The 14,104-nt window shown below is 45.6% G+C and overlaps 1 protein-coding gene across 2 annotated transcripts in view; it reads left to right on the forward strand.

Annotated features, from left to right (window-relative positions):
• Nucleotides 1-14,104, forward strand: part of LOC8041674 (histone acetyltransferase KAT7) — a 48,215-nt gene that overhangs the window by 17,318 nt on the left and 16,793 nt on the right. For both annotated transcript variants that reach the window (XM_029976628.3, XM_029976629.4), the window contains 7 exons: nt 191-273; nt 4,680-4,754; nt 7,395-7,486; nt 8,374-8,467; nt 8,962-9,150; nt 9,769-9,858; nt 11,263-11,403. In XM_029976628.3, the coding sequence (XP_029832488.2) occupies nt 191-273; nt 4,680-4,754; nt 7,395-7,486; nt 8,374-8,467; nt 8,962-9,150; nt 9,769-9,858; nt 11,263-11,403 (764 nt within the window). The remainder of the gene's footprint in view (nt 1-190; nt 274-4,679; nt 4,755-7,394; nt 7,487-8,373; nt 8,468-8,961; nt 9,151-9,768; nt 9,859-11,262; nt 11,404-14,104) is intronic.

Consider the following 14,104-nt stretch of genomic DNA (forward strand, 5'->3'; position numbering starts at 1 on the left):
CCAGCTTCTCAAATAAATGTCTTCGGAAAGAAGTGTTTTTATTGCCACAGTTTGTAGGTGGCACGTGCGTTTTCTGTTGTCTGCTGTTTCATTTTCTCGGTTAAATGGTTGCTCAGCGAGTCTGGCTCGCGAGCGATCCTTGCTGTTCCTGAGTGCTGTGTGGGGTCTTGCCCACTGCATTTTGGAGCAGGTCACCTGAGCGGGAAGTTTGCAACGCACGGGACCCTCGAGTGCTGCCCCCTGTACCACAACACTACGGCGGCAGACTGCGAGGTGAGCATTGGCCGTCTCTTCCCCTCTTTCCTTGCGCCTCACGGTGACCTTTCTAACGTTTCACATTAAAGGATGACCAACATCCAGAAAAGCCCTTCATTTTTGCATGAGAAACACCTAGAGGACGACACGTCAGTTAATTTTTGCTACAGAGTCGTTTGTGCTTGCTTAGACAAACCAAGTCAGCTCCGGCATCAAGGCAGGGTATCCAACCTATCAGTCTTCGGGTTCAGGTTCAGTAGGCTTGTATTTCACTCCATCAAAAACACGTAGGGCACCATGTGGGAAAGTTTCCTTGCTGCATGCCTAACCCAGAGAAACAACACAGAGCCAGGATTTCGAAAAAAAAAAAAAAAAAACACATTTAATGTTAGAAGGACGGTTAGTTTGACATAGAAGAAGTGAGCATGCTACTGTTCATGACTGCCCTTGGCTCAGAAGCCTCATGCCGTTTAAGATGGCCGTCTTTTATTGTCCCGGCAATTCCCCTTGTGCCGCGTAGTTCGCACACATGGTGCGTTGTGTTGCATACATCAGGGCACACCCTAGTGGCCACTGAACGGTGGCACCATTGGGCACCCACAAAATTTAAACACGTTCAAGAAATATTGGTTTGGTTACCAGTTGGAACAAGCTCGAACCGGTTCAAACTGGTTCAGAACTCCACCTTTGATTCTGGCCGCCCAGGTAGTTCCTCCGGACTTTTGTTAGCGCAGCACTTGCAGCAACCGCACATAGAGATGGGTTTTGATATCTCCATCTCACCAAATTAACATTGCAGAATGAGGGAGTCACAACTTCTTGCTTATCAGGTATGGGCTGTGTTGAATTGCCGCACATGCGACACACTGTAAATTGGATAGTGCTAGTAATCACATTCTAGGGGCGAAGCTCCTTAGGGTCTAGCCTTGTCCAACGTCCGTGCTCACATCAATTGCCATCCCATCTGTCTTCTTAAAAAAAGAAAAAATATTTGCGCAGTCGACAGGATTCGAACCCCAGTGGATTTCTAGTCCATCGCCTTAACCACTCGGCCACGACTGCGGGACGAGTAGGGGGCTCTGAGATGTGGTGGTAACTCAAGATCTGGGGATGTCATGGATGAAACGTTGCATGTAGCCGCTCAACGTCTATACAGGAGAGGGCGCTGCGGTTAAATGCTTAAATGCATATATAACCACGTTCCATACCACACATTCTCTTTCTGACATGAATGAAAATGAACGAAAGGCTCGGCATGCTGCGGCTCAGCGTCTACGCAGACAGCGAGCTGCTCCGGAGAGGATAAAAAAAAATCAGCACTATCAGCACTACCTATGAACAAAATCAGTATCATCAGCACCACCAGAGCTTCGCCCCAATCAACATCATTCACCACGTGGAGATCCGGTCATTTTTTTAAATACACTGAAAATCGTCCTTCTATGTATAATTTTGGCAACATGCCGCAGATTGTTTCAATATTCAAAAATGTGAAACCTCGTTAAAAAGAGACAAAAATATCTTGACTTAAATGCAACAAGTCTTACAAATACCTACTACTTGAACTAAAATATCTGTAATGGACTTCTTCCAAAACCGGCGCGCCCCATCGCGGCGAAATACCACGCAGTGCACTCTGAGAACTAGTTGGCCGCTCAGTTTCGGTTTCGACTGAGCAGGTTTCGACTGAGCAGACCGAACGCGCTGCTTGCGTTTTCGATTATCTGACTTTTCACGAACGTGCAACACACTCATTCTCGAGCAATACAAAACGAAGACCGGGGCACTTTTCTTGGTTCCCGAAACACCGGATATTATGAGTGCATATGCAACCGTAGTAAGACGTTGCTTAGTCACCTCACCCCACGAGTGCATCTTTCAGTTCAATTTCAATAATCCCGTCTAGTACCAGTGAACAACAACTGAAATTTGTTCATCTGGAGCCTTTCACCTATTTTGTTTGCCAAACGTTTGCTTCTTGTTACTTCATTGGGCAAAAAGCAAGCCGCATTTTCACAGGAGTATCAAAGTTGAGCCCAGCGTTGACGCATGAACTTTTAAGGAAGCGCAATAAATTCGACCTCTCTACTGCACAAAAGTTACTATGATGTCTTCCTCGTGTCATCATATATCTCCCACTCAAATTTTATGCTGATAGAAGATTAAGTTTTCGCAAACGCTGAGATCGGCGAGCTACGACGGAGGCCCTAACAAGCGTCCCCTACTCCTCGCTAAGCCTTTTTGGATGAGCTTTTACTGACGCCCAAGATCTGTGCCTGAATGGTGTGTCTGAAATTATCTCGACGTACTCAGGCAGGAAGAAAGCAAACACATAACAAATATTATGGCCATCAGCAACCGTCCGGCGCACTCCCGGCGAACGGTGCGACATTCTTCACAAAAGTGCTCGACTTTTGCCTTCTAAAAACGGTGTGTATGTGCGAATGTGCCCATATGATTGGGCAGGATAACTTTATGCGCATACGCCATGTTGAACATTAGTGGAATGCCAAGCGGGTGGGGACCTCACTTTGTGCAGTGCTGCAGGTCAGTACAGATAAGAGATAAGAAGTGTGTTAAAATTGAGCTTTTCAATGGTGCCTCCGAGTTTTACCTCGCGTACTCAGGCGTATTAAGAAAAACAGTAATTGCAAAAAGTGATATTTCGTCTATGGACGCACGAAACAAACAAACTTTCTGATCAACAACACTAAAGTAAAGGCCCGAGCTTGATGCTTGCATACTTAAATTGGTTGCTACAGCTTGTTGATTCGTACACAAGCAAGATCCCCGAGCTTCGCAGCGTCGAGATTCCCAGCACTGGCTCGTCCACATACCTCGATTGGAACGCTAACAGAAAGGCTCAAGTACAAAAATACAACAAGCATGAGTTAAGACAAGCTATACGTCTCGGGCTTGTCTAAAGCTTCGAGGTCTGGCCATTTAGGTTAGTTTAGAGACCACAAATGACGCTCTCGGGACCAGAAAACATGAGATAACGGCCGTTAATAGCCCACGCTCTGTGTATAATCTCTTGTCGACGTGTCGATCGAAACCAAAACCATGCACCCTCCTCCCTGGCTGGCCAACTAGTTCCCAGAGTGCAACGCGCGCCGTGTTGCATGTAGGGCTTTATGGAAGTAGTCTATTGGCACCTTATCTGATGGATATTTGTGCTATTTTAATGTACCTGAATGGGACACATACCGTATATATGCGTGTAATGGCCGCATGTTTTTTCTTCTTCAAGATTTAGAGTGAAAAGTAGGAGTGCAACCATTACACAGAAGAAAAAAAAAATTTTTTTTTCTTCAATTTTTATTGAAGGCAAGAAATTAATCCACTTCCCTATGTTAAATGAAGCTACCCACATGCATTGTCCCAAAAGTTTTGTAATGCGAACAGCTTTTTTTGGTACTCCTTTGGTAGCCACTGACACGTGGTTGTCTGAAAGCGAATCGACAGGTTCTTAATATATCATAAAACGTCCTATGTGATGCGATGCAAAGCAGACGCGATTGTTCCACTTTTCCCCGGCGTTGTCGTCTGCTTGTAGAGATCAGTCCTTATTTTCTTTTAACTTTCGATCCACATAAGTTCATGCTCTCAAACTTTCTCATCCTGGCTTAAATTTCTTGCATCACACTCTGGCTAACTTGCAGCTTTCTGCAAAGCCTAGTTTATTTATGCAAGCTAAAAAGTCACCTTTTTCGATCAGACTCTGTAGATCTTCTACTTCGGGGAACATAGTTTGCTTGACTCAAAAAGCACGCTTTCATTTCTCCGTCTTCCTCAATGATTCTTCTTGACGACACAAACGACACACACAATTTCCATCAATGCCAAACTTTTGTCCGGCAGCTCTCTTGCCGTTTTCTTTGGTGAATGCAACTTTTAGTTTAAAGTGGGCTGTATACCTGGCGTACTTGCCCATCATGGGGGCTGAGGTAGGCAACAGCTGCAAAAGTGGAAACTAAAAAGCTGGCTCTGATTCTGAGTGCAAAAATGCACACACTAATATGACAGATGAGTTGCAAACAAAAGAACTCGACGTGAAAACAGGAAGGGGGAGGGAGGGAGAGGCGCAAAATGTTTGTGCGCCATTCGGCGAAAGGAGTTGAAGGATTGTTCTACAAGTCCTTGCAGTCCAAGGCAGATGGCACTTTCAGCCTTCCAAACTCACGAGTCTGGCCTATTCACGGGTAATACTTTAAAATATTTTTTCCAGCCTTTTCTTCTTGAAGTTAGGGGTTGTGGCTATTACATGAGTGTGGCTGTCCATTACACCCGTATTTACAGTATAGTACCAAAATAGACTCCCCCCCCCCCCTCCACATTCACGTTGTGACACTCAATGATAGTCTCGCAACTCATACGCCAAAAACCGTCACAACCTTTGAAGTATTTCCTCTTGCGTCCCACAGGAGCAGTGCAAGGCAAGGACAAGGAAGAAGGCCGAGCGCCAACAGCAGTACAGCAGGCTGTCGCTGAAGAAGGCTGTGAGTGGCATGCGGGGCCCAGTGCACTGTTATACCAGCGCTGAGAGGCGTCAAATGACTGCTGAGGGGTGCCTGAATTGTTGTCGTGCCAAACATGCCCAATTTCTGTGGACAGAGTGTTTGACACCGCCCGAGTGTGCTCTGCACCGCAGAGAGCTATTGCTCTGCCTAAAGGCAGCATTAGCGGTGCTGGTACGAGGAAGCGGTTTGAACCTCGCCCAAAGCGAAAATTGTTGGGAGTGGCTTTATTACTCTGCCTGGGTAATTTTAACTATACTTGGCCTTACCACTTTCGTGGTATATTGTCGAGGCTAGTGTAGCTTTTACGGTACTGTGAAAGGACGTCGCACGTCTCCTTTGCGCATGCTCTCGTGCAAGGGGGGCGCCGAACGAACCCTCACGCTCGTGCAAGTAGCTTCGGCAGCGTTCGAGCACTGCGCAAACTGTGCTCCAACGCCTCGACCCAATGTGGCGCAAGAAAAAGTTTATGCCAAGTTTGGCTACATTCATAAAAAATATAACTGTTTGCGAGTTAATTGGGTTATTTCAACTCGGGTAATCATACATTGAGAGAAAGATGGATGTAAAATGTTTTTCTTGTTTATGATTTGATTTCAATGCAATGTACAATGTGGGTATATTTTTGGGTGCTCATTTCAAATCTAGTTAGTTTCTGCATGCTACCTGTGCCAGATCCAGAGTTATTGAATGAAAACAAGTGGAATAGAGTCGACTCTCGATAGTTGGAAGCTCATGTGTGTTTGCCATGCCCCACGTGTGTGCAATAACATGGTTTTTTTCTGCATGTATATTTTATTCAGAACATAAAAAACAAGTTACATGAAATCTAACACCAGATTTATAAAGAGGAGAATGAACACTATAAACTGTGAAAATTTCATTTAGTTATTGTAAATAATAATAAAAACAATTTTTCCTCTAGCCCCCTAATTGCAATTTATCAAATTGCTACATAGACAGACCCTTTCCTTGGAAAATGCCACCAGGCGGTGTCCCAGTCGTTCACTTCCTAGAAAACTTTCAGTTCATTGAAAGAATGAACAAAGCCCACCTTAACACTGCTGCTTGATATGTCAATGGAACGTTTAACTACCAATTTTCCATGTGAGTGCCAAAAAACCAAAGAAGCGTGAGATCTGTTCTGAAATTTTTCAAATATTCTTGCAAACCAATTTGTCTCCCCCGAGACGTTAAATTCTGCAGCCAAAAACTCTCGATAAATCTCTAACTTTGTTGTCCATGTGGCATTTATGCTTTTTAGTAGTCTTGTGCGAATAGTGGATTTTGAGTTCGAAGCGAATTCGAAGCGAATAGTGGTTTTGGCCGAATATTTTCGATTCGAATATCGAATAGTTTTTCCACGCCTTTCACTACCATTGCATAATGCTTAGACGAAAACCCAGCTGAACTTGTGAAGGTTTTCCACTTGTTCATTTATAAGCTAAGTTTAATCTTCTATATTTATGAACTGTGATCTCAGAAGGTCTGGTGTCCTCGGATGGCAAGTAAACGACAGATTTGACATAAAATAAATCCTGTAGAGATGGCCAACTATACCCAATAGTGTTAATTTACAAATCTTGCTATATAAAATATTCTTTATTTAATCTTGAGTTCAAAAGAATGAATCGTGCATGATGAATGCAGGTTGTGAGGGCATCTCTGCCTAACATAGTATACACCTGCATAACAGTTTAATTTTAAAACTTTTACTGCAATGTAGATATACACATTCACAAAGTTTTAATTTATTTTCACATACAGTCGGCACAGGCCCACCTTCCCGCTTTGAATGTATGCTTTACTTCCAAGCACGCAATTCCGATATTCATACTTTTCCAAGTGTTTATCGCGGCGGGTTGGCCCCGTTGAGTGCGCTTCTTACCAAGCACCAGTGCACTGCGGAGAAGTAACACCCGCGGAGCTCGCCTTCGCGGGTATTGCTTCTCCGCAGCGCACCGGTGCGTGGCAAGAAGCGACTCAACGGGGCCAACACGCCGCAATCAACACTTCGAAAAACGCGAATAGTGCAGTTCTTCTCGAAGCGAATATCGAATAGTGTATTATTCGGAACTACTATTCGAAATTCCGAATATTCGCACAACCCTACTTTTTAGCACTGGTGACATAAGCAAGCTCGACAGGCTTGCAAAGACAGAGCAACCAGAAGTCGCTTGGAACGCAAGCGGTTCATGTTTGTAGACAGTAAAAAGGTCTATAGTAAAACTGATAGCACCACCATGTAGGTCTATTTTATTGAAATCCAACATTCCAGGCTTACTGTTGGGACAAGACTATTGTTTGAAAGTCCTCCGTAAGTCATAGTCCGATGCCGCAAAGCATGAAACTGGTAAAAAATAGATCAGAAGTTGAGTCTACTTCTACTTTTGCATGGTCAGAGGTTCTTTAATAAAAGTGATTTTTAGATATTTCTGGATCCAATTTCACATGAGGGTACTCTGCAGAGAGGTGCTTGACAGCTTAACATGCGCATATCTCAATTTTTAGTAAATCAAAGTTCTCACAATTGTTTTTTGGGGCAGGTGGGATTTTAATGTCCACATTCTTTCCCGATTCCCCTTACGTCTCCGACTGACTCCACCGTGCGTGCGTGTGCAGGGCCAGACTCCCGAGCAGAAGGAGAAGCTGCAGCGGCTGATGGAGCAGCGCAGAGAGAAGACCTCTCCCCGGACAAGGTCGAGGGCGGGGCAGTGAGCACAGCCTTCTCTCCACTCTCTCCACCCTCTCGGCTCTTCCGTCCGAGACAAACCTTACCCTCTTTGACAGAACTAAGGTTGAAGTTTGTCCGATGCAGGGCAGGAAAGCTGCGCTTAAAAAAGGGAGTTTTTATCACCATGTCGAGTACTAATCAACTGGTGCAATTTTCCACCTTGTTTGTCCGTACTTGGAAACGAATTGACCATTTTGTAAAGTTAGAAAGGTCGATGCGCATTGGAGCAAGTGCGGTAGATCTTTGGCATCTAGGATTTGTTGTCTGCATCCGAAGCACGAAACGTGGGAGTGACAACCGAGCTTGGAGTGCCGAGGTTGCCGCAGGCCCTCGAGTTAGTGGAGTCGAAAAGAGAAGCGTTCGCTTCGCGAGGTTTTCCGGGGGAATATGCCGGACGCTCGTTCTGGCAAGGAACTACGGACAGTGAGTGTTTATCAACATTGCCCCGGACTGCGTGCACATCGCCCACTCTGAAACTCTACTCTCAAAAAATTTTGTTTGAAGGTTCCGCGCAGATATGAACCCGCTTAAAACCTAGAGTCCTTGCAAAATCTCAAAGTGATCTTGACTTCTTTTTTTTTTTTTTTTTGCTTCAAGGAGAACCAGGGTTAGAGTTCTTAAAAATGATTTTGAAATACATTTGTTTTATAATTTAGCTTTTCGAATGCTGCACAAAGTATCTCGATAATGGGAACGATGGTTTCAGCCCCTTGGATCAACGAGAGGAAACTGGTAGGGGCGCCATATGATGGTGATGAGAGTTGAGGGGTCTGATAGCTTTGTGGACCTCTCATTTGTGGTGTTGGCCCTCTTACCACAAAAATATCTCCCGGGCGGTCGGACGTCACCCTCTTTGATCCATGCCAGGAACGCCGACCGAGAGCCAGACCTGTCCAACCTGACACCGTTCTACGACCTGGACATGTTCAGGGAGGCCCAGGCCAGGGCTGCCGAAGAGATGGTGGGTCTTGCTCATCATCTCCTTGACCCTTGAGCCCGTAAAAGACGGTTCTAGCGTGTTGTGCGATGTCGGCGCTCGTTTAGCATCGAGTTAGCTGACCTAACACCGCATAAACGCTGTACAAGCTGTTCCTCTCATCATCCCTTACAAAACTAGCAGATAATCATCTCTTTATTTGCGCTTTATCTCGCATGCTATCGGTAGTTAAATGGAGCTCCAGCCGCATTGGCGCTTTATTCTAGCTTTATCTGCACCCAATCTGTGGGTTTTTGTCGCACTGCCTGCGTGCATCTCTGCTTTATGCATGTTCAAGCTTTATTGGCAATTCATTTGAGCTTTATTAGTGCGTATGTTGGCGTTTTATCGGTCCTCGTTAGCTCTAGCCACACCGCATTGGTGTTTTTGTCGGTATGGCATCCGCATTTTGCCGGCGCCTTTGCCCGTGTTGAGCGAGCACCGGGCCTGAGGACGGACCTGTGCGTGCCCGCTCCCAGGAGGACCAGCGGGCGTCCCTGCGCTGGCAGCGCACGGGGGGCATCCGGACCTTGGAGATGGGGCGCTATGAGATGGACGTCTGGTACAGCTCCCCGTACCCAGAGGAGTACCAGTGCCTGGCCAAGCTCTACCTGTGCGAGTTCTGCCTCAAGTACATGAACAGCCACACCATCCTGCGCAGGCACACTGTAAGCGTCGAGGGGATCTCACACTTGACAACCCGGTGGAACGATTAGCCGAGGAACCTCTCTGGGTCTTGGTATAAAATGGGAAAAGCAGTAAACTAGCCTACGAGCTGTGTAAGCGATAATGCACATGTTTGGCTCACACATCAATGGGAGGCTCAGATTTACTGAAATAATGCTTAACCTGTTGCCTACTCTTTTTTTTGTTTAAAGGAACATCGGCAAAACTTTTTGAACAGGCAATTTGCATTAAAATCGGACAAAAGCATTTTTTAATTTCCAGGCAAAGAAACTTGCTTTTAACCAGGACTTCAGGTCTTCCAGTCCTCTTCAGTAGTTCTCCACAGTGTGATAGTAGTGAAAACATTCAGGAAGGTGGAGAGCCACCTTGTGCTGTCCACATTCCCACGTTGTTTCACCCCTTTCTTGTTGACTGTGCATGCTTTGCTTGCTTGTGTCGGGTTCTTCGTCGTCAGACATCCCGTGTCCCGTTCATGCGCCACATGAACGGTGCATGGGACACCGTTCGTGCGGCGCATGAACGGCGTCCTGTGCTGGGGAAGTGCGCTCATGGCGTGCCGTGGGGCCTCCTGCCATTGAGAGTGTTGCCTTGCCCCCCAGGCCAAGTGCGTTTGGCGCCATCCACCCGGTGACGAGATCTACCGCAAGGGCAGCGTCTCCTTCTTCGAAGTGGATGGGGCAAAGAACAAGGTAGGCTGGCTTCCGCCACGGAGTTCGCTCGACAAATCTAGAGGAAGACGTCCGCCACCTTCCCGTGCATTTCGGCTGCTTCGGAGCGGCAGAGAGTAGAGGCCGACGTCGAGGGCGCCAGCGGGCCTATACTACTGTCAAGACTTTAAAGGAGCTGTGCAATGATTTTAACGTTGAAAGAATTGGCATCTTCTGCTTTTGATATTGTTCACCTTGTCACTAATGACAGAAAACAGACCTCCTTTCATCGAAATGTTGCGATTCCGCCGCGTAATAGCGAGGCAAAACTTAGAATATTCCCCGACCTGCAGCCGCGAGCGGCGGTCATGAGAAACACGCGGCGTGACGTCACTGGGGAATCTTGTAGAAAGATAGCAAGTTGTGCGAATACCTGCTCAATATAAGGTAACTTTTCTATAAATCTTGTCGTTCTAACATATATATAAATGCATCAAAAACCTCGTATCATCGACAAAACTGTTATTATACGGAGTATTAGTGGCGCCATCTATCCTAGGTCCACAAAACTATCAGCTCCATCTGCTATCGTGAACAGCCGCCAGAAGCCGTAGGGGGAGAGAGCCTAACCTCCTTGAGAGAGCCGGACGGGTATGGCCGGACCCGGATGAGACTTTCCTCCTTTCACTATATTGTTCGCGCGGCGCCCGCCAGCACGTGGTCACGCGGTCGCGAACGGAGGAGTTCTCGCTGCTCACTGATGGCTCTAAAGAGAGAACTTTTCCGGAACCTCGTGCCTACCCCATCGACGTCACTGCGCACGTGACCCGGAAGACGACGTACGAGTTGAGAGGCGGCAAAAACCTGGATCTTTTTCATTTATTTAAATAAAAACTAGGGTATCCAGGCAAAATCTGTTTTTTGTAGTTCACTTGAGAAGTGTCAGGCATCAACTTCCACAATAATTTAAGCAAAGCCCTGAGATTGTTGCACAGCTCGTTTAAGAAAAGCGAGGAATCTGGAAAATACCGCTTGCAAGGTCGGTGCTCAGTCTTTTCGGCTTTATTTTGTGACGAAGCACCAAAAAGAATTTGAGTGGACGAACATTCCAACAACTTTATCATGCCGAAACGAAAGTACCTAATGTTTCATCCGCCTTCCTTTTCCCCTCTTCCGTCGCTCTCGTTCTCGCAACCGTCGGCCAACGATTTGCCGGGCTCTGCTCCTATCTCTATCCTCCTGGCTTTTGCCCTTTGTTAACAATACGATGCCCGATAGTTGCCAACATTCTTCGAAATCTGGCACGTCTATTTTGCGTTCGGGACCACTCTGGATGTACGGGCGGACGCCAAGTGCGTCTGTCGGAGACGCTTTGAAGGCACCGTAGCAAAAACTCACTGCTGCAACTGTTGTTTAAGACGAGTCCTGTCGGCCGCCCTTTCGCAGGCGTACTGCCAGAACCTGTGCCTGCTGGCCAAGCTGTTCCTGGACCACAAGACACTCTACTTCGACGTGGAGCCCTTCCTCTTCTACGTCATGACGGAGGCAGATGCGGAGGGCTGCCACGTCGTCGGCTACTTCTCCAAGGTGGGGTTCTGCCGGATACTCTCGCTCGCGCCGGTGGCGGCTAGAAAGCGAGCGGACGACTCCGGCAGTTTTTCTTTTAAAAATACCGCTTTCCGTCTTCTTTTTTGGGCGAGGGGGCTTTAAAGGAGCACCAAAGCAGTTTTCGAATTTGCCTTTTTATGGCACCCTAATCTTGCGTTCGCACGAGATATCTTCACCTTCAAAGGAGAAGGCGGTGCAGAAAATGCAAACGAGCATTCGCACCATGGAGTCTGCGGGGACCCTACGCCTCATTGCCGTTCAACCTAATCGTTCCCCATGGGAAGGGTCACGGTCGATTTGACTGGACGAGCCGGTCGCGGATTCTCCTCGGCTGCCCGCAAACTCGGGGGATTAGCGAACACCTGTGATACGACACACGTGAGCTCGAAGCTCAATGACTTTTAGTCATCCCCTCGGGGACAAGGTTCATTGTGGGAATACACAATAAGCGGTAGAGTTTGGGAAAATGTGAAGAAGGGAAGCTGCCTCCCAAACTCCCAAAACGTCCATGTTTATAAAGTATCTGTTGTTAGTCAGATTTCTCCGATCACCCCAGGTGTCTTAAGATACTAAAAATTATGGTCGTCTGTGGCCTTTATCCTTTGTGACAAATGCAACCGAGCATGGTGACACGCTCCTTTTTCTCAGATATCTCAGGAAAAGAGGCGTGTCGCTCTGTTTGGACGTGGCGCACCCGTCTGTTTTCCTAAAATATTGGCAAATATTCATTTCATATTGAGGAGTACCGACGACTGGTTCTAGATCATTTGTGTCCCAAAAGGTTACAGGGTGATTTCAGATAAGATCGACCAAAGGGTGGCTGGTCGACATTTTTAAATCAACTGATGTTTTTATATGACATTGTCTAGTGTCTGGTATAAACGAATCCACACTTAGTTTTGACCAGAAAAAAAATTTGGAGACAAGAAAAATCGTAAGGTAGGGAGAGGTGGACAGTTGCAATAACGCGCACTGATGGAGGGGGCAAGTTTGAAAGTGAATAATTAAAACAATAAAATTAGGAGAATTTTAAAACTTTTTACAAACAAACTATGGGTACAACTTGCTTGTAATATAAAGTAACAATATTTATTAAAAATTCATTTAGCTTTCTAAAAATTGCCAAACATGCCTGCTCAAACGACAAATGGCAAACTTTGGAAATCTGTATCTCATGAAATAATTTAATCATTATTACATAACTTGCAGACATTATTTTACTAATATATGGCTATTATTGAAAAAATAAATAAGGTATCTGAGTGACACAATAGTTACAATATATTTAGGCAAACATGGGAAAAAAATCAAACAAAGAAAAATTCCAATGCGAATAAAAAAAAAACTCCACCTTCGATATTTTTAAAATTTGGGTACCCTGTTATACTCTATTTCGGCATTCATTTCTATTAAAAACATGTTGCATCATTGCACTGTGAAAGAAGAAACAACTCCCCAAAGTAGGGTCCTTTTTCAAAGCCTACACTTAGCAGTGTCCTATACAAGAAGTGACTCTGAGTTCCAGTTTCATGAAACTTGCACAAATCTTTTATATACATTTATTCAGATGAGGTCATTGATAAAAAGAGCGATCGGTCACACAGTAAAAGGGAGGGGAAACTATATACAGCATTTTACATAAGCGTACAAAGTGGTATCATATTAGAGACTAATGATTTGAGAAAAGATGATGCAGTGTGAAGTTGTACTTTCCGGTATATTTTACATCTAGAGTAAAATAAATAACTTTACTTCCACACACAAAAACAAAGATATAATAGTAAGATATTTAGGTTGGCTGTGTATTTACGATTACAAACAATTTCAGGTGACGGATGCCATAGTGCCTAACTGGAGCAGCTTCGATGCTCTCGGTGTATGAATGAATCGTGGCAAGCCAATATATTTTATCCTGCTCGAGGATAACATTTTGGGATTTTTTTTATAGTGATCAGATAAAAATTATTAGTAACCACCAACAAAAACAGTTGGTTAAATACCCCGTGAAGAAAAATGTGATAAATAAGATGTCCCTGCATTCAAAATGAGCAGTCCTTGGGAAATCAAATTCGGCACTTTACTCTAAGGTTTTCCTCGCTGTACCCATTTAATAAAGTTGCTTCCAAGCAGATCCGACTGTCCGTGCTACATATACGTCACAGGTCCCTTCTGTTGATGACTTGCTGAGCCGCCACGCGTGCCAAGACTGAATGCCAGGGAAGGCGCGCACCGTCAGCCACTCTTCTTTTTTTTGTTCACGATACCGAACAACCTCATTTTCGTCCAGATATACAAGATGCACGCCTTTCAGTTTCTTTGATAGAACGCTCACCATTGTCCTGGCCGTCTGAATTGCGCTTACTGAACGTTCTCTCAGGTCGTTTAGCGTGGCCTGGTGCTTCACGAGTCCGCCAACTCCATCACATGCATTTTTCCCATGTCCAGATGCAGAAAATAACCACTGGGCTTGTGGGCAATCGTCCTTTGCAAATTGGTGAAGCTGGTAGCGATTCTTGAAATGACTGGCGGCGCCGTAACTTGCGTACGTCACGTACGAGTATACCGCAACATTGTCTTCAACCCACTCCTTCACTTTTTCTAGAGCCAAGCAAGCGTGAGCGGCGTCGTGACACAGGTCCTCACTGATGATGGCAAAGCTGTTTGTAGATTTTCTTGTCGT

This window comes from Ixodes scapularis, unplaced genomic scaffold (genome assembly GCF_016920785.2).
Source record: "Ixodes scapularis isolate PalLabHiFi unplaced genomic scaffold, ASM1692078v2 PGA_scaffold0__279_contigs__length_252992795, whole genome shotgun sequence".
NCBI classification, from domain to species: Eukaryota; Metazoa; Arthropoda; class Arachnida; order Ixodida; family Ixodidae; genus Ixodes; species Ixodes scapularis.